The sequence below is a fragment of the Passer domesticus genome, chromosome 5, assembly GCF_036417665.1.
Source record: "Passer domesticus isolate bPasDom1 chromosome 5, bPasDom1.hap1, whole genome shotgun sequence".
Lineage (NCBI taxonomy): Eukaryota > Metazoa > Chordata > Aves > Passeriformes > Passeridae > Passer > Passer domesticus.
In genome coordinates, this window is record NC_087478.1 from 71,975,597 (window position 1) to 71,993,981 (window position 18,385).

The 18,385-nt window shown below is 44.9% G+C and overlaps 1 protein-coding gene across 3 annotated transcripts in view; it reads left to right on the forward strand.

The window, feature by feature from the left end:
• Positions 1-18,385, forward strand: part of TMTC1 (transmembrane O-mannosyltransferase targeting cadherins 1) — a 138,352-nt gene that overhangs the window by 113,728 nt on the left and 6,239 nt on the right. For all 3 annotated transcript variants that reach the window (XM_064420973.1, XM_064420974.1, XM_064420972.1), the window contains 6 exons: positions 5,964-6,072; positions 11,275-11,377; positions 14,919-15,054; positions 15,813-15,957; positions 16,737-16,874; positions 17,257-17,379. In XM_064420973.1, coding sequence (XP_064277043.1) covers positions 5,964-6,072; positions 11,275-11,377; positions 14,919-15,054; positions 15,813-15,957; positions 16,737-16,874; positions 17,257-17,379 — 754 coding nt within the window. The remainder of the gene's footprint in view (positions 1-5,963; positions 6,073-11,274; positions 11,378-14,918; positions 15,055-15,812; positions 15,958-16,736; positions 16,875-17,256; positions 17,380-18,385) is intronic.

Genomic DNA, 18,385 nt, shown 5'->3' on the forward strand with positions numbered 1-18,385 from the left:
CTGATTAAACCATGACAGGCTTAGTGTGGGACTGGTTTTAAAGTGGCACTGTGTCATTAAAACTTGGTCTTTCTGGTCCTGAAATGTAACTTTGACTGTGGATTTGTATAAAGGATGTAAAGTGGGCTGCTGAAGTTCTGCCTGGTCTGTTCAGAAGCAGAGAAATTATCAGAATAATATTACAAGTAAACCTATTGGTTTGAGGTTAGAATATGGGAAATGAGTAATCTTAAATAGAAAGTAGGTAAGTGCTTTACTGGAAATACAAGGAAGGAAAGTGGTACAGTCTTATTACAAGAGAAAAGAAAGGTCTTTGTATTATTCATCAAATATGGTTGATTGAAATTAATTTTAGGTGGCAATGGTGTTTAAAAATACATATTGTCTTTTAAATCCATCATTTGTACCTGAGTTATTATTCTCTGTTACACTTCGGGTTTTTAAAAAATATAAAATATTAATACAAAGGATCGAAGCCAGAAGAAGCACTGGGGCATTCCTTGTCAATTATGCTTAAATCTGGCCTGTCAAAGGGTTCTTATGACCCAGCAGATGGATAAAATCTGGACTTGTTGCATTGGAAAAACACAAGGGAGACATATTGGGAAAATGTCTTAGAAATGCTGTTTGTTTTCTGTGCAATATGTCATGTTTTTCACATTGTGATACCTAGGATATTGTGTGTCCTGTTGGATTGTTTGTGCTCTGCATCCTTCTGTGGTGCCACATTTTGCAGCACGTTAAATGTGTGTGATGCTTGTGCTAAACTTGTCAAAAGGATATTAAGTTCTGTTTTGTCGGGCCAGGGTTTTATGAGCCTTTTTAAGGGAACTTAATACACCAAGGATAGCCTGGCTATTACCTTTGGAGGCAAATAATGAGCAGGATGGCTTCTGCTGCAGTGTTGGAAACAAAAAGGTTTAATGAAAGGAAAAACAATAAACAGAAAATCCGATCCAGGTACAGAGGTCTGCTCCTGGTAAAACACCTTCACAAAAGCCTCGTGGCTCTTTTGTCCTCTCTTTTTCTACCTTATGGCCCAGGCGGGACCTTTTGGCTTCCATCCAATTAGGTGACCCCAAGGTTTTAGTGAAGTCTCTGGGGTCCTATAAGGTGTCTTTTCACCTGATCGTTGGGAGAAACTTCTGGGCCTCCTTCCTTTTTTGGGGGACAAAGGCTAGTTTGCCCCTCTCTCATTGGGGGCATCCCCCTACACTCCTTCAAAAGGAAGCACTCAGGATCCTCCTGCCCTTTTCCCACTTCCATTTGCTCCTATTTTCTAAACTTCCTTTAGTCTTCCAAAACAATGTAGTGCATCTGGACACAGCAGTAGTGTTAATTGTATTGGAAGCTGAGTGCCCTCATCTCCCTGCTCAATATAAAAAAAACCTGCTAAAAAATAGGTGCAGTTCACAGTGCAGGAATTAGCACATATGTAAAGCAGATTCTGCGTGGGCAGATCCTATATGAATGTCTCCCCTAAAACAGGATCCCAAACCCTTTGGCCAGCACCTTTCCTAGATGATCCAGCAGCTTAGCAAAGAACATCAGCCATGCTGGAGCATGAGGTAACTTGTGAGATGACCTGACAGGTACAAGGCAGAGATTTCACATTTCCCCTTCCTACAATGATGTCTTTATTTATATTTTCTACCTGTGTCTACAATTATCCTTTCATATGTATATATAAATGTGCATATATATGGCAGCCAGTATTCTGCAGACACTAAATGCTAGTATAATATGGGTAATAAATGAAATAAAATGGAAATCTGTAGAATATTACAGACAGATATTACTTTCTGGCTGTGTTATGAGACATTATGAAGAATGCTTTGATTTTTAAATATATGTCAGAGAGAAGATAAATGCAATTTAAATAAATAAATAAATGCAATTATTGCAAGCAATAAAAGCCTTTCTGTCCTCTTTACAAAGGCTTCAGAGCATGGGGCAGATCAGGAAGAGACAGATGTGCAACACTTAAGGCATGTCCAGTAACAGCACTGCTTGTACTGGGACATGGAATGGAATTGTCTGGCATGGGGAACTCCCAGTTGAATTCTGCTGAGTTCCTTGTACCCATCCCTGCTCATAGTGTGTAAATCTGATGGCAGATTCTAGATTTCATCTCCTCTGGAGTACTGAGAGAAGGGAAGTCCAGGATTTTGGAAGGATGAGTTTGTCACTGCCATGTGGAAATCTGCCTTTCATTAGTCTATGCAAATAAGTTATTTGAGCACCATTGCTTATGATTTAAACTTGAGTAAAAACTGTTTTAAGGACACAGGGTGGAATTTATAAGTTATTTTCTGTGGAAGTCGTAGATGAAAAATGATGTTTCCATTTTCTGTTTGCGCATAAAGAAGACAGCTATGTGCCAGAAGATGAATGTTCTCAGGAAGTATTGCAGGGTAATGGCTGAATAAACCTCTGGTTTTGTTTACATATCCTAAAATAAAGTTGTATGTCATCATTTTTGTGCCTAATATAAATATTGGAGAGCAGATAATTAAACAATGCTGGCAGTTTTCTTACTTAAAATAGAGCTAGAAGATGGTCTACCTAAAAGTAAGAAATATCTCTGCTTTCATGGTCTGTGTGATCAGTAACAAACAGCAGCCTGATGCTGCTTTCTTGTACTTTGAGTATTTGACCCCTCTGTATAAATTCATGTTCGTTGAGATAAGATAGATATTGTTCAGAATACCTCATGAATTTATAGGCTGTGGGTATTTCTGTGAAGAGACAATATATTATGAACATTTGAAATAAATATCAATCTCAGCTTTCTGTTGGAGGAATAATGGACAAGACCTCTTATTTGTGGCACTGTATCAATCCACACCTACAGCACTGCAATATCCAGTACACTGCTCATTATGAAGAAAGGCCTCACATGCTTTGAGAGTGTTATGGCTTCATTTTCAAGAGGAAAATGAAATGCCTAGAAACAATCTCCACTGAATCTTGAGTTTACTCAAAGGACTGAATTTCTTCTGGATGTGGAGAAATGTACAACGTGTCCTGAGTGTTTGTTTTTGTGATTTAGTTCCAGTTGAGCAAACTCATTTATTCAGAAGAGGAAGGACTGTCTGCCCTCTCTGCCTCTCTGATACAGACTTCTAGATATGAGTGTGCTGACACAGGCTTGTGGAACTTTCTGGGATAGATAGATGATAGATAGATAGATAGATAGATAGATAGATAGATAGATAGATAGATAGATAGATAGATGTTTTTCTATCTGAAAAACATCAGATAGAAATCACATATATTGAGATTTAAGACCTTTTAGCTAGTGAAACATTCCTTCCTTTCCTTCAGAAGCAAACTGAATGGTGATGTTCAGTGATACTGCATCCTGAATGGTCTCTGCAGGATACTCTGTGTCTCATGAAGTGCTGCAGTTATCCCTCAGTATCACAATACACATTGGAGACTCTGGTTAAAAACCCCCACAAACTCTGGTGGTCTAATTTTTGATTGAAAAATTTACTTAGGTTGTTATTATAACCTAGGGTCTCTAGAGAGCATTTGGAGATCAAGCTAGCTGCTCAGATCAAGTCTGATTGGATCAGATTATTCAGGGCTGTGTCCAGCTGAATCTTGGATCCCTACAAGGACAGAGATGCCACAATCTCTCTGTGTGACCCGTTCCAGTGTTTGACCACCCTTGTGGTGAAAAATACTTTTCCTGATATCTAATCAGGATGTCCCATGTTCCTACTCTGGCATCTGTTGCCTCTTGTCCTGTCATTGTGCACCTCTGCAAGAGTTTGGCTCTGGCTTTTCTGTATCCTTGTGAAAATTTGTTCAGAACAGTTGCAGAGCCCTTCTTGATTTCTGTGTTTCTGGCTTTAGTACAGTCTCAATAACTTCACAAAATAAAAGATGAAAGTTACCAAGTCCTTTAGAGTACTAATTCCTAGGTTGCTCTCTGTTGCACGTGAAATTTGCTCCAGTGCCAGCAGCCCTGTGCATTGCCAGACTTTGGCAGGGTGGTTTAACCTGGTGCTTCTCCAATTTGCAAAAATATGGGAGACATGGTCTCAGTGGAAACAGCTATTCCTTGTTTTCAGCTTGGGCATGCTGTTTGTAGAAGCAAGGCTGTGATCTCAGGTGGGAGAGGGAGTCAAGAGAGGTCATTATAAAACAGGGTAATTTGGGTAAAAAATTGGAATAAGTGGTCACAGATTACGCCTGTCAGTTGAATTTGTTCTTCTCTCTATCACGGTGAAGACATACATTACCTAACTATTCCTGCTCCAGATCCCCAATTTATGGTAAATTAGTGTATGGACTGCTCTTTCAATGCTTTGTGCTCTCCCAAATTGCAGGAGATTTTTATATGAGATGGCCTTGATCCTGCAAAGTGTTGGCCTTGAGCCAGAAAAGCACTTCAACCAGTAATTAATTTTCAGCTTGCATGCATAAAAGTTAAGTACACGTTTAAGTGCTTGGCCAGAGCACTTGGTATCTTGCAGGCCTAAGCCCTTTGAGAAACTACTGGATCTGCTTTTTTTAATGAAATTCAGTCTGTCACATAAAAAAGATGCCATAATCTTTCCCTCTGTACCCCCACTTTCAGGAGACAAACATTGTTCTTGGATAAAATGGAGGAAAAAAAAAGAGGCCATTTTGGAATAAAAGAGTAATTAAGAGGGCTGCTCCATGTTCAGAGTGAATGCTTGTGGTTAATGGGAACTTTTACTGCTGTTGAGTGGATCACTTAATCCTTTTATTTCTGTAGTGGGCATTTCCTATATTTTCTGCCAAACATCAATACCTTTATTAAGCAGTCATCTGGTTTTGATTTATAAAAATGTGTCATGAAACTCCAGCCAAGGGATCCCAAAGTTTTATAAATTGACAAGCTAGCTAGACTTTAATTAGTGTAGGAGAAAAGTGGTTCTTTATTTGTTTTTGCTTCGTTCATGTAATTTATATGAAACACCACTGGAAGAAGAAAAAGACTAGAACAACTGGTTTTACTTAGCTTAATGCGCAGGCAAAATATTCTTCCAGTTACACAACTAGAAAGGGAAAAATCTGCAAAGCCACACATATTATCAGCTGAAATTTGCACCTTATAAACAAGATCTGGTTACTTGACCATGCCACTCAGATGAAATCTAAGGCCAAAGCAGCAAGGTGTTCACATATTTTCTGTTTCCCCAGAGCCCTTTGTTTCTTTTTCTAAGCCCTCCTGTTCATATTCTTTGTACACCCAGCACAAGGAAAATGTTTTTTCAGCCCAGCTAAACATCCTTAGATGTTTGTTCAGGAAACCTTCTCATTTTTCAAAGGGGAGAAATTGTAGCTCAAATAAATAAATATCCCAAGATTTTTGTTAGGGAAACCTTTTCCATTTTCCATAGCAATAAATGCAGAGCCATGCTAGGAAAAAAACTAGCACATCAGCACAGCCACCTCTCAGCTGTCTCTGTTCATAATCCTTAGGATCTGAAGGACAGAACTCCTCCAGCCTAATCATCGACTTGCTAAGGAATTATTTAGAGATCGCAGGCAGATTTAACTTGGAGATATTTTAATTTCAAAATAATGGAGTTGCAAGTGGATCTGTAAGAGCACTTGTCTAGGAGCTGCAGAGACTCCTCAAGGTTTTAGTAAAGGAAATGAAGGATTACAGTGTCTCCAGCCTACTGAAGTGAGAGGGAATGTCCTGTTCCCAGATCACAGTGCCTCCATCCTCTCGGTGCCCTCCCTTCAGATACTTACCTGTATTGATTCATTAAAGCCTCTGTCCTCCCAGCTGCTGGAGACTGGGGAAATGCTGGGTGCTCACATTGTGGAGAGGAGACGTGAATGAATAATTTAGTCTTTGTTGAAAAGGGCAAGTGGGGCACTTCCACGTCTCTTTAAAGTAGTTAATAAGTGGGATAACCTCCACGTGTGCTTACAGGAGTATTCCTTTCTGTTTTTTCCCCTCCTTTCTGCAGGTCCCAAGGGAAGAAGGAGGAAGCTGTGATCTTGCTGCGGGACTCCATTAAGTATGGCCCAGAGTTTGCAGATGCTTACTCCAGCCTGGCCTCGCTGTTGGCTGAACAGGTAACAGGGATGGCTCTGGTCCTCTGCCTTGGTGTGCATGCACTGCTGCCACAGCCACAGCACCTCCTGCACCTCCTGCATCTCCTACCCCTGCACTGCTGCCACACCTACAGCACCTCCTGCACCTCCCAGCCCTGCACTGCTGCCACAGCACCTCCTGCACCTCCTACCCCTGCACTGCTGCCACAGCACCTCCTGCACCTCTCAGCCTGCCACAGCACCTCCTGCACCTCCCAGCCCTGCACTGCTGCCACAGCACCTCCTGCACCTCTCAGCCTGCCACAGCACCTCCTGCACCTCCCAGCCCTGCACTGCTGCCACAGCCCCTCCTGCACCTCCAGCCGTGCCTCACTCACCCATGGTGGCAGGGTGCACAGAGCTCTCAGGCTGCTCTACAGATGGCATTTCCAGGATGGGAGGCAGCTCATACACAGTGAGTAATTACACCCACGTGGTGTGGCTCTGAATTAAATCACCGCTGAAGCTGTGAGTAAATCCCCTCCCTGCCTCTGTGGAGAAGTCTTAATCCATCGCACCTTGGCTGTTGTGACAGCAGGAGAGGCGAGCGCTTCCCCTCACACACACACGCCTACACAGATAACCTGGAGATTGCATAATAAATCATTCCAGAGCTGGGGATTGTCACACACCAGGTGGCCTCTGCAGCCCAGATTCTGCCCCTTGCACACACACGCACACAGGGCACAACCCCTGATTACCGTGGTGGATGATCACGAGCAGGGAAGTGGGAAGGCTCCCTGGCTTTATGTTGCTCTTAATGAGTGGCTGCTCAATATTTTATTTAACCTCGTTGTTCAGGTGCCTCCAGGCCTTATTTGCTGTGCCTGGCCCGGGCTGTGCTCTGGAGGCAGGATTACTCATTTCCTCTCAGGCCTGTTCCCCACGCTCATTACTCAGGCTCTCCCTACTCGCTGTAGTTAGATAATTTATTTCTACAACATCCCTGTGAGGTGAAATATTGTCCCCACAGAGGAAAAGAGAACTTGAGGCACAAAATCCTTGAGTTCAGAAGGAGCCATGGAGGCGTGAGTGCCCACACTGGGACCTGAGCTCTCCTTCCCCCCACACCTGCAGCAGCAGATGAGGGATGCTGTGCTCTGTGCTGTGGTCCCACTCTGGGGGTGGATGACAAGGTCCCTGTGACTGCACAGCTCCAGCACACCTCTGCAAACCTTCTGAAAACTGATTTTTTTTTCTCCTTCAGTTTTCAGATCTAATTGTTCCATAGCATGGAGTGCTGAAGCTTTCTTAAAATATAAGTAGAGACAAAGCAAAATGGTATCTTTTGCTGTTTTCCATTATTCTGGCTAGTGAAATCTTCTCTGTGTAAGGGAAGGGGAAGAATTTCAGCAAAACTATAGGCAGAGGTCTTGTTTAATCTTCTTCAAGGATGTAGGCACTCTGCAAAACTCACCTGTGATGTATGTGAATTACTGAAAGATGTTCTATTTTATGTTCCCTTTTAAGATCATTTCAGATATTATCAATAGTATCTTCAGGGAACTCAAGATATAGTGTATGAATTTAAGGACAAGCCTTGTTGAATGGTAGCCCTGCTTTGAATAAGCCCATCAATGAAGAGTGCCCTGCAAGTATAGGAAATGAGAGTCCTCTGCACTATTACCTGGTTTTAATATTAATTGAAATTATTAATTAGAACAATCGATTGCAAGGTCAGCAGAGCAATAAAACCATTATAGAGTCCCGAGACCTTCTGCCCAAAGCAAATGCCATTAGTAAGTCCAGCAATAATTCATCTCTCTTACATATGGATTGTTCATCCTCTTGTGACTTGAGAGCTGGTAGGCAAAAAAGATAGTTAGTACAATTTTCTCAGAAAACAGTGATTTTTCTGCAGACTTTTTTAACACTTTCTCATGTCCAGCCACAGCAGATGCCTATTGATTGTGCACCTCCTGCCTCACACATTCATCCTATTGATCACAGCAGGGTCTGTCCTACAGCACCTGCTGCTGCTGCCTGTGGCTGGGAGCTGCAGCAGCACACCCTCCAGGGGTACAGGTGGAAGTTTTGGTATTTTCAGCCCAAAGGATGATGACAGGAGATCATTTTTTCAGTTTTGGGTTTTCCTCTTTGTCTGAGCAATAAAAACATTGAGCTCAAAATGGCTAAACGTTCCAAGGAGTATTTTTGTGTCTCCTTGTGGCCCAGAGCCTGTGTGACAGCTGTAGGGGTATCTGTGAGGCCAAGCATTACAGGATGGCATCACAGTGGAGCTTTGGGGAAGGCACCACTGGGTCCTTCTTGCTGGGATGTGATAGAAAGGGGGTTAAATAATATTAAATGCCACATTGAAATAACTTGCATGAGGTGACCTTGCCCATGACAACTTCTGCTCCTCCAGCTTTGCTCCAAGCCTAAAAGGGAAATGTGTGGACACAGTGAAACAGCACCAGGATTGTCTTGGGGGGTGCATGGCCATACACAGCATGTTCCCCCCATATTAAAGGGGATGAATCTGAAATAGGCCTTATGGTTCCTTACCTTCTATGCCTGTAAAAAGTGCTGCTAAGAGGAATGTTTCACATGCCAGGGAATTAACCTGTAACTTGATGTAATTGCCCTTTTGTCTCCTTGATAGCTGATTCTGAAGCCAGAGCTGACAAAAAACCACTGCTGTACTGTATAGAGCAGTTTGGTTTGTTTGTGCCTTTTATAAATGCTTGCCCTTCTGGCTGCTCTTTCTGCTTGAAATTGTAACTCAGTTGCAATGTATTGCAGTTATGCTTGATTTCTGTGATCACCGCAGTGGTGCTGGTAACGGAAATCACACATTTTTGCTGCCTGTTTTCACAACATTCTAACACTGGTTCCCCACAGTTTCCCATCTTTCCAGCTTCAGTTTCATCCATCATTTCGTGCTATTTGGTGGCTCTTCTCAGGCCCTAGCTTCCACTGATTTTGTGTGTGTGTTTCTTACAAAAAAACTTTATAACCCACTTAGCTGCAGAGGAGAGCTTACTCAGGCATAACCAAACTAAAAAACTGAGCCTCATAAAAAACAGACCTAAAACCCTGGAGTTCAACTGAAAGATTCTCATATGCATAATTTTTTTAATATCATAAAAATCTCATACATTTTTTATGCCAGTCTTCTGAGTTTTGTGAGGTTGATGAATGTTTCATGAAGGTCTGGGAGTGGCATTATTAAGTGTTAATGAGAATCTAGCCTTGATGAACTTGAAGCTCTATTTCTGCTAAGAAGAAGAGAGGCTGTGAGGAGGGAAAGCTCTGGCAGGAATAGCAGGTTCCACCCTTGCCACTTTCTTAGTGTGGCTGTGCTTAATGCAAACACTTTGTTAGACTGGGCAATGAGCCTGAGGCATGCAGGGCCAGGATGTTAGGTGCCAAAAAAGCAACGCAGCCACCATAAAAGTGTTAGAATGCTCAATATTGGTGAATGTTTTGACATGGAACACTCTAATCTAGTTTAACACAGCCCTTCCTTGCTTTAAAAATTTGGTTTATGATCAGTAAATAAAATAAGCTGACATGCGTGCATACAAAGCTGCATTCATCGGCTGAAAATTAAAAGCAGAGGAAAAGAAAGTAAGATATAAATCTTAGAAAATATGCACAAAAAATTGCTCTTCAGTTTAGTCAATTCTGATGATCTCTACACTTTTCTTGACTCTGCAGGATAATGTTGTCAAATTCACATCAATTTATCCAAAATATCCAAAGTTAAGCACTTTTTAAAAACTTGTTTCTGTGCTTTATTGCACACTTATCTTTTTTGCTGGCTGACCTTTATCATGTAAATGTGAAGGGACTTAACTGTGGCAAGCTGTGTGATTCTCTGATCAAGTCATCCTCTTTCAGTGCAATTTATTCCAGCTCTCCAGTTCTGAAATAGGAGGTGAGAAAAGAGTCCTCACATTAAGCAGCTGTGGAGCAAAAGCTGCTGTCAGGTACAGATTTTAAATCCAGGGAAAGCCCAGGAGGCTCAGCCATTTGCAGATCCATAGCTGGGAGTGGACCAACCTCTTCTTTCAGCGTGGATTCAGTCCCGAGCGTGGGAGCTGCAGACCCTTCTCAGTGAAGAGCCACTTGGCTGACTTTGCTTTCTTGGGAGGCTGTGGAGTTTGTTGCTGTAGGGCTGTGCTGCTCAGTGGAAGGGGAAGAATTGAGAGAGCATCCTTGGTGCTGGAGGCTCGCCTGACACCCCTGTGCACTGTGCTTGTCTCTTCTGTTCACAGCCTCCTTCCACAGGCACAGCCGACAGCCAGGCTCTGGGAGCAGGGGGAAGGAAGGCACCCATGCTGGTGAGCATGCAGGCAGTGGGCACACGTGGCCTGACTGGAGAGAAGTGGAAACCTTTTTAAGTTGCTCTTTGATCCAAAGGAAAAACCTGATTGTTGTTTCAGAACCAGGCTGCCCATAGCTCAGGCTAGACAGAACCCAGCTAGTAGGAAGCTGTCTGTAGGCAGGGTGTTTCCAAAGAAAAGATCTATATTTTCTAGAAATGTTCAGCACCAGCAAACCTCCCTGAAATCTATGCAAAATGAGAACTCAGTGCATGTGGTGAATCAGCATGGTGGCGTGTTCCATCAGTCCTAGTGAACTCCACCTCACACACTGACAATACCTGGTTTTAATCTGAATCTGTCAGATTTCCCTGCTCTTTCACCACCCTCCGTCTTTCTCCAGCTTCCTTTATCCCCCTGTGCTCGCTCCCTAGCCATCACACATAGTAAGCTTTCATTCCTTGTATTTTCCTCACTGCCTAAGGAAAGAACAGCAGAGCTCCAGAGGGGAAAAGTTAGCCAGTGAGATGCTCATTAAATAAATTAGAACATATCTGCTCCCAGATGACAGATATTTCTCAAAGGAACCAACCCAATCCTTGTTGCTATGTTTTTCTTGGCTGGGCGTGTGCCCAGCTGGGGACTCATTAGCATTGCACGGGCACCACTTTTTCCAGGTGTTTAATGGGTAGCAAAGGCATGGGGGAAAGCTGTCTGAACTGCTCTGGGATACCAGATGGCAGCTACAGCACATCCATGCCATGGGGTAAAATTGTGGCCTCTTGGAAGGTGGGGTGGGTGTGGACTCCCCACGCTTCCCGTGCAGTGAGGGGGCTGTCACACAATGCAGGTGTGCAGAAAATGGTGCTGACAAACTCTCTGCCATGGCTAACAAACCTCTTTCTCTTTCAAGGAGCGGCTTAAGGAGGCTGAGGAAGTCTATAAGGCTGGCATAGAGAATTGTCCAGAGAGCTCTGATCTGCACAACAACTATGGTGTTTTCCTGGTTGATACCGGTAAGTGAGAGGGAGCACGGGATTTTTCCCTCTCCGTCTTCTTTGCTTTGATTTATTTTTATTCAGCAGTACACATCTAGAAGGGTGTCAAAAGCTTCCAAGGCAATAGATGTGCCTCCATGGTAGCTTGGAAATAAATATCCCTGTGCTGCTGAGAGGGCACAGCACACTGTAATTTGTAATCAGGGCAGACACTGTGCAGCAGGAGCATTCAGCTCCACTGCTCCCTTCAGTGTTCTCACCATCTTCACAGAGGCAGTTGGCCTCTTCAGTGTGAGCTGGGCAGCACCCTGACAGTACTGCCTTTTTCCAGCAAGGCATGGCCACATCAAATCAAATCACAGGCACACAAATGGATCATCATGGTCTCTGCAGCACGTGCAGCCCTACTTTGTGACAAAGCAGCTCTTTGACTGTAAGGCTTGAGTGCTACCACTATAGAAAGGAACATGGCTTTTAAACCACAATCATCTGTGAAAACAAAACTTTGTACACTGTGGGGTGAATTGATTTTTGAGGAGCTCTGTAATGGCATCCTTTTTTTCCTGGGCTCCTGGCTCCCATCCAGCTTCCTTGGCACTTTCTGGCATTCACATAACAACAGAAATGGCGCTTTAATTGCCACCTTTTATTGACAGCTTTACAAGCAAAGCTAAGTTTGACAAATGACTAGTGGAAAAGGACTCTTGTCTCACTGTGGTCCCTCCAGAACAGAGCCAAGACTCAGTGATGAAATAGTGTAGGCTTGAAGTGTGTGGCTGCCACCCCTTCTTTCCCCATCACACATGCCCAGTTCCGTTGGTGCTTGGGAAGAACAGACGATGGTGTCTGTCAGTCTGCAACTGGCTGTTCTGCCTCTGAGCTGACACTTGGCCATCACTCCTCTGTAGTACCAGTGTGAAATCAATACAAAACCAGAATCAGTATTAATAATCAAAAGAGGCATCGTGGCATTAGCAAAAGAGGTTTGGGTTCTGAATTTGGGCCCTGGCAAAATTCAAACTTGCAAATAATAAAAATTCCTGAGTAATTTCCCTCTCATGTTGTACTCATCTTTGCTTGGCAGCCCAGACAAACTGTCCTATTCCTGCCAAAATTTGTGGTTCAAATGTAGTGCAGAGCACTTTCTGATTTTTTGCACTTTTGTACTCTGCCAAAGTCAAAACTATCATTTCCTGGTTTACTCCTACGCTTCCCTACAGACAAACAACTGGAAAAAATCCCACTGACTCTTGATACTTGGGGCATGATGTGTCAATAACCCTGCTAGAGACATGACAGGCGTGAAGGAAGTGGCTGCTGGTGAGGCTGTCACTGGCTGCGCTCTGCGCCGGCGGCACAGGGAGATGCTGTGAAGCACCACGCCAATTAACTCGCAGGGTTCTGTGCAGCAAGCCTCCAGCAAGTGCCAGCTCTGGGGAACAGACAGCTCTGCAGTGGTCACAGACAGTGAGTGTGTCTCCCTTAACGATGCACATTACCCCTGTGTGCTGAGCAGGGGAGGCGCTGCCTGGCTGAGGGACTGCAGTGCCTGCCCAGCTGCTTCCCAGGGTGTTTTGTAGATATAATTTTCAAAAACATCTGCCTGCTCAGTCGTGGGGGAAGATCGAGGCTGCTGCTGGATGTTTTGAAAATTCATACTTTGAACAACATGTCCTCAGCCTTGGGTGAATCTTCAACACTTCTAAACCTCTCCACAGATGTTCCTCCTCACTCCTATAAAGGAGATGCTGAGATGTGCCTGTGTATATTTTAAGTTGCATAGATGGTCTCAAAAATACCATCGATCTATGAAGATATGAAAACAAAATTCCCATAGCAGCATGTTCAGTGCCCCAACATGCACTGGCTGTTTTTGAGATCTGTTTTCCAGCTTGAAATGGAATTAAATACATTGTGAAGTGAATCAGTTTAAAAAATGCCAACACTGAAAAGCTTTGTTGGTGGACAAAGCTCTTTTAGTATTGGTTTTCATCAGGAGATTATCTGGTCTGGAGTTTGCAAGCCAATTAAATGAGCACTGGGATTAAAAATGCAATATTTGCATTGCTATAATGCTGGAACTTTATACTTCTATCATTATTTAGCTAAATAAAAATACATTATTAAGAGTAGACCTTTATGCCTTGGGGTAGTGATCTTGCACCTCTCTTTTTTGCTTGTATTTTGTTGTGGTGTCAGTGATGTCATGGGCTGCAGGACCTTGCACATTTTCACACAGCGGAGCAGTGCCACCCAATGGCTCCTGTGCAGCACAGAGATGGTGCCTACGTGCTCCAAAATAACTACCTGGACACCTCTGCTCTGGGATTTGTTGCCCAGAGTGGGAATTAGCTGGTCCCTGGCAGCTACTCCCAGTCCTGTTGAGCAATACACAGGACACTGAGCTGGAGCTCAGCACAGCAGAGATGGAGAGAAAATCTCTCTTTGGAGAGAGCTGAAACTGTTTGCAGTTCTGGTGGTGTCATGGGGAATACGGAGGGTCTTGTTCTTCATTCTTCATTGCCCATTTCTCCAGTGGCCCAGAGTGAAAAGGGTGCTCCACCAGGAGATGGCACATGGGATACACGGGGGATGTGTCCCCACTGCTGCATGATCAAGAAGATGCTTTCATTCAGGAGTCATCTTGTTGTGACTCTATCCTTAACATGCAAAAAACCCGCCCCTAGAAAATCTATTTATCAGGATTGTCTCTGAATATTTGGGACTAAATCTTAGTTTGGACAGCAATTTCTCTTATTCTTGGATTCAAAATGCTGAGGCAGGATTTCTTTCTCAAAATGTTTCCATGCTTGGTTTAGGGCAAATTTGGGAGAAAACCTCCAAAGGAGTTCGTTCCTCTAGAAAGCAGATTTAAGTGGCCCCTCCCCCAACTGGTTTGGGAAAAGATTTGCTTGGAGAAAACTGGAAAAAAACCTGTTTATTTAACAGGCAAAGCATTCACCGGCACAAAAAATGAACAGTATTAAACAATACTGCTCCAAAGAGATGACAAACTCAGAAAGTCCCTTGGTGAGCTGTAGCTCAGCTCACTCAGGCTCTGATCAGCCCCTCCATTGCTGGAAATGCCACGGCCCAGCCTGGCCCAGTGGCCACAGGTGGAGCTGCCAATGCTCTGCTGGGTGTTCAGTGCAGAGCAGGTTTGAACAGGTCCAAGAAAAAGAAAAATCACGGTCCAGGGAACTTCTCTGCCTCAGCTAGCTAAAAATGAACTAAAAAGCAAAGGAGAGCCCTGTCCTGCTGTCTGCAAGACAACACAGTCTGTGAGAGGGATGTGGGTGAGCAAGTGCAGTTCCTGATAACAAACTCCATGCTTCTTCTCTCTCCCCCTTCCCTCTTGGAAGGTCCTAAAGATGCAAAACTTATTTCTGGGCTAAACAGGGGAATAGGGATAATACAAGCATCATGAAGTCACCCCAGGACACATGCATAGAGCAATAGAAGAGAGAAAGCCAGAACGTTGCCATGTGTTGAGTTTGAGACAGGTTTTTTTCTGCTGCACAGGGTTTTTTTCTGGTTTAATGGCTGTTTTCCTCTCCAGGGTCTCCCGAGAGAGCCATGTCCCACTACAGGCAGGCCATCCTCCTGAGCCCTGCTCACCATGTGGCCATGGTGAACCTGGGCAGGCTTCACCGCTCCCTAGGGCAGAACAAAGAGGCTGAAGTGTGGTACAAGAGGTGAGGATTTGGGGTGGGAGACAGAGGGTTTCCTCCTGCCCCTGTATGGCTTGTCTCTGCTAAAGGGTTTCTGTTATGCGGATCTGTCGGTGCACGTGTGGGGTTTCCTCCCTTCATTCTCCATCTGTTTGAAATAGATTTGGCTATTTTTGGGGAGTGCTTGGAAAGGCAGCATGGGCTCAGGCAGTGTTGATTTCCCTGGGCTATTCCAAGCCCCCAGGATGGACACTGCTGCTTTTGGCTGGGGGATGCTCTGATGGTAAAGTTGGAGGTTTCTCGGTGGCAGGAGCAGGCTGTATTACCACAGCTCCCAGCCTGCTTGAATGCTGCACCAGGAACAACCATAACTGCTGCACAGCTCAGCACCAAACCTTTGGCACCATTAGGAACTCTGGCCCTTCCTAGCAGTGTTCCAGCAGTCAGGCTCTGAGTCCTGCTATGCAGCAGGATGGGTTCGGTGGGAGTACTTTTGCCTTCTTTTTGGCATATAGATTTGTGCTCACATTCCCCAGGTTTCATCACTGTCAAGCATCCCCACCCCTGCTGCAGGCTCATGGGCACTTTGGAGGTGGCTCCTTCTCCTTCTCAGCTGGCTAGTTGGATTACTGCTGTGAGCACATTCATCGCTCCCAGGGAATTTGTACTTCCCAGTTTAGGATGGTGCAGAGCTTTAGTTCTCCATCCCAGCACAAGGCCCTATCACCCTTCCCCTTTTCTCCTCGCACGACCTTGAAGCTTGCCTTTCTCCCAAACTGCAGGGCGCTGAAGGTGTCGCGGAAGGCGGAGATCCTGTCCCCGCTGGGGGCTCTGTATTACAACACGGGGCGGTACGAGGAGGCGCTGCAGGTTTACAGGGAGGCGGCAGTGCTGCAGCCTTCCAGCAAGGACATCCGGCTGGCGCTGGTGAGCGAGGGCCAGGGCGGGACACGCCAGGGGGGACAGCAGCAGCCACTGGGTGCAGCCCAGCGTGTGCCAGAGGGCTGAGCTGCTGTCCTGGTTTAGGGAAGATCTGGGAGAAAACTTCCAAAAGGGGCCCCTCCAGAAAGCCAACCCATGTGTCCCCTCCCCGCAGCTGGTTCGGGAAAAATTTCCTTGTAGAGAAGTGGAAAAAAACCTGTTTGTTTAGCAGGCAAAGCACTCCCCAGCACACAAAATTAACAATATCAGATGACAAAAACTCATTTGTTGCTCTGAAGAGATGACAAATTCAGAAAGTCTCTCTGGTGGGTGGTTGATCTATTATCAGTCCCTCCAGCACTGGGAAGGGCTGCAGAGTGGGCCCCAGCAGGCTGCAAAGTGCCAGCTCTTGGTGTTTCCCCAGGTCCCAGTCTGGAGCAGGTTCAAATGGTTCCAAGAAAAGGGAAACAAAAACAGTCCAGGGAAAGCTCAGACTGCCTCAGCTAGCTAAATGAACTAACTAAAAAGCAAAATGAGTGCAGTGTTCTGCCCCATCTGTGCCCAGACAACAACAGTGTTCCCAGCAGACTCTGGAGAAGTGAGTCTATTTCTTGATAACAAAACTCTGTGCTTCTTCTCCCTGCCTTCACTCTCAGCCAGTCTTGAAGGCACAGAATATAATATCCAGCATAAACAGAACACATGGTTGGGGATACAAGCATCATAACATCACCCTGGGACAGCTGGGCAAGAGTGTAACTCTTGGTTACGTGGCTCTGTTACAGGCCCAGGTTCTGGCCATGATGGGGCGGACGAAGGAAGCCGAGAAGATGACGAACCATATCCTTAATGAGGATGTGGAGTGCCTGGAGTGCTACCGCCTTCTGTCAGCCATCTACAGCAAGCAGGAGCTCTATGCCAAGGTACTGTGGCATGGGATACCCTTGTCCCAAGGGCTCACACACAGAGCTCAGGTTGAATTTTACACTCTGGGGACAAGTCACGTGCCTCAGCACACATTCAGTATATTATTTATTCACTAAAACCTTCAGTTTATCTATGTACTAAGACTGAAGCTAAGCAGTGTGGTTTTCTTATCACTTGTACCTCCTGCTGCTGTCAGCCCCAGTGCCCATCAGCCCCAGGCATTTAAAAATCTCATTTCCCTGTGTGTTAATGATGTGGGGCAAACAAAGGATGGAGGAAGATGATTTGTATGCTGGTAGTCCATAGTGGTGAGGAAAGAATGAGAAGTTGGAAGGCACTGAATGGAAGGCACACAATGTCCTCTTGCTTTTTTCACAGGCACTTGAAGCTATAGAAAAAGCGCTTCAGCTAAAACCAAAGGATCCAAAAGTCATATCAGAGCTCTTTTTCACTAAAGGAAACCAGCTAAGAGAACAGAATCTCCTTGACAAGGCTTTCGAGGTATGACTGGTCTAAGTCCTACCAGTGGTTTTATAGGCTGAAAGATAGTTTGCTCGTTGTGTGTGAAACTCCCTGGTGCATACACCCTGGCTGCTGTTGGCCTAAGGAGCTCAGAGTCTATCACTGGTACAGAGAAAGCTATGAGGCAGCTGACGTTACCAGACTTAATTGCAACTTTTTTCCTCGTTCCTGTATGGAACTCCCTGCTCTGAGAAGTTAAGTACAGAATTGTGGTGGGATTCACCTTTGCTCCATCCAGCCCCAGCCCCTTTTCCTGTCAGTGACCAGCTCCAGGTGAGTCAGCTGAAAGCTTGGGGACCTGTGAGAGCTCACCATGTTGTCATATCTAACCTCAGAAGCCAATAATTGAGAGGTTGGCTTATCCTGTGAAGAAGGATGCTTGATAGCTCAGAAATTATGTTAGCATTAATAAGCAACCTGGTCTAGTGGAAGGTGTCACTGCCTGTAGGAAAGGAGCTGGAAGTAGATAGTCTTTAAAGTCCCTCCCAACCCAAACCACTCCATTATTCTCTGATTCAGAAAATATTAATTGGACTGTTCTGAATATTCTCAATATCCCTAAAGATGTTTAATCCTGATTTGAAAATTCTTTCCTGTTGTGACAATGTAAAAACAGTGCTGCTTGACAGACTCCAGAATGTCCTAATTGCTTCTTCTCCCACTCTCAGTGTCAGTGGGGAAGGAAAGCACTGCCCTCAGGTCCTTGTGAAGCCTCCACACAAGTGGCTGTACCAGAGTCTGCTGCCAGCTCCAAATTAAAGCCTAACAGATAAAGAGCAATCACATGGCTTGTAGTTGGCAGGGACTGTGTTTGGCACTGCCTAAGGAAATCACCTTGATGTGCAGGACACCCCAGTGGGGCAGGGGCAGGGTGGCAGGTGTGGCTCCTCTCAGAGGAGAGGCTCTTCCTCAGAGCACAGAAAAAACACACGTTGGCAGGGAAAACCTGTGAGATGAACTGAGCCATGGAGCAGCACATTCTGTG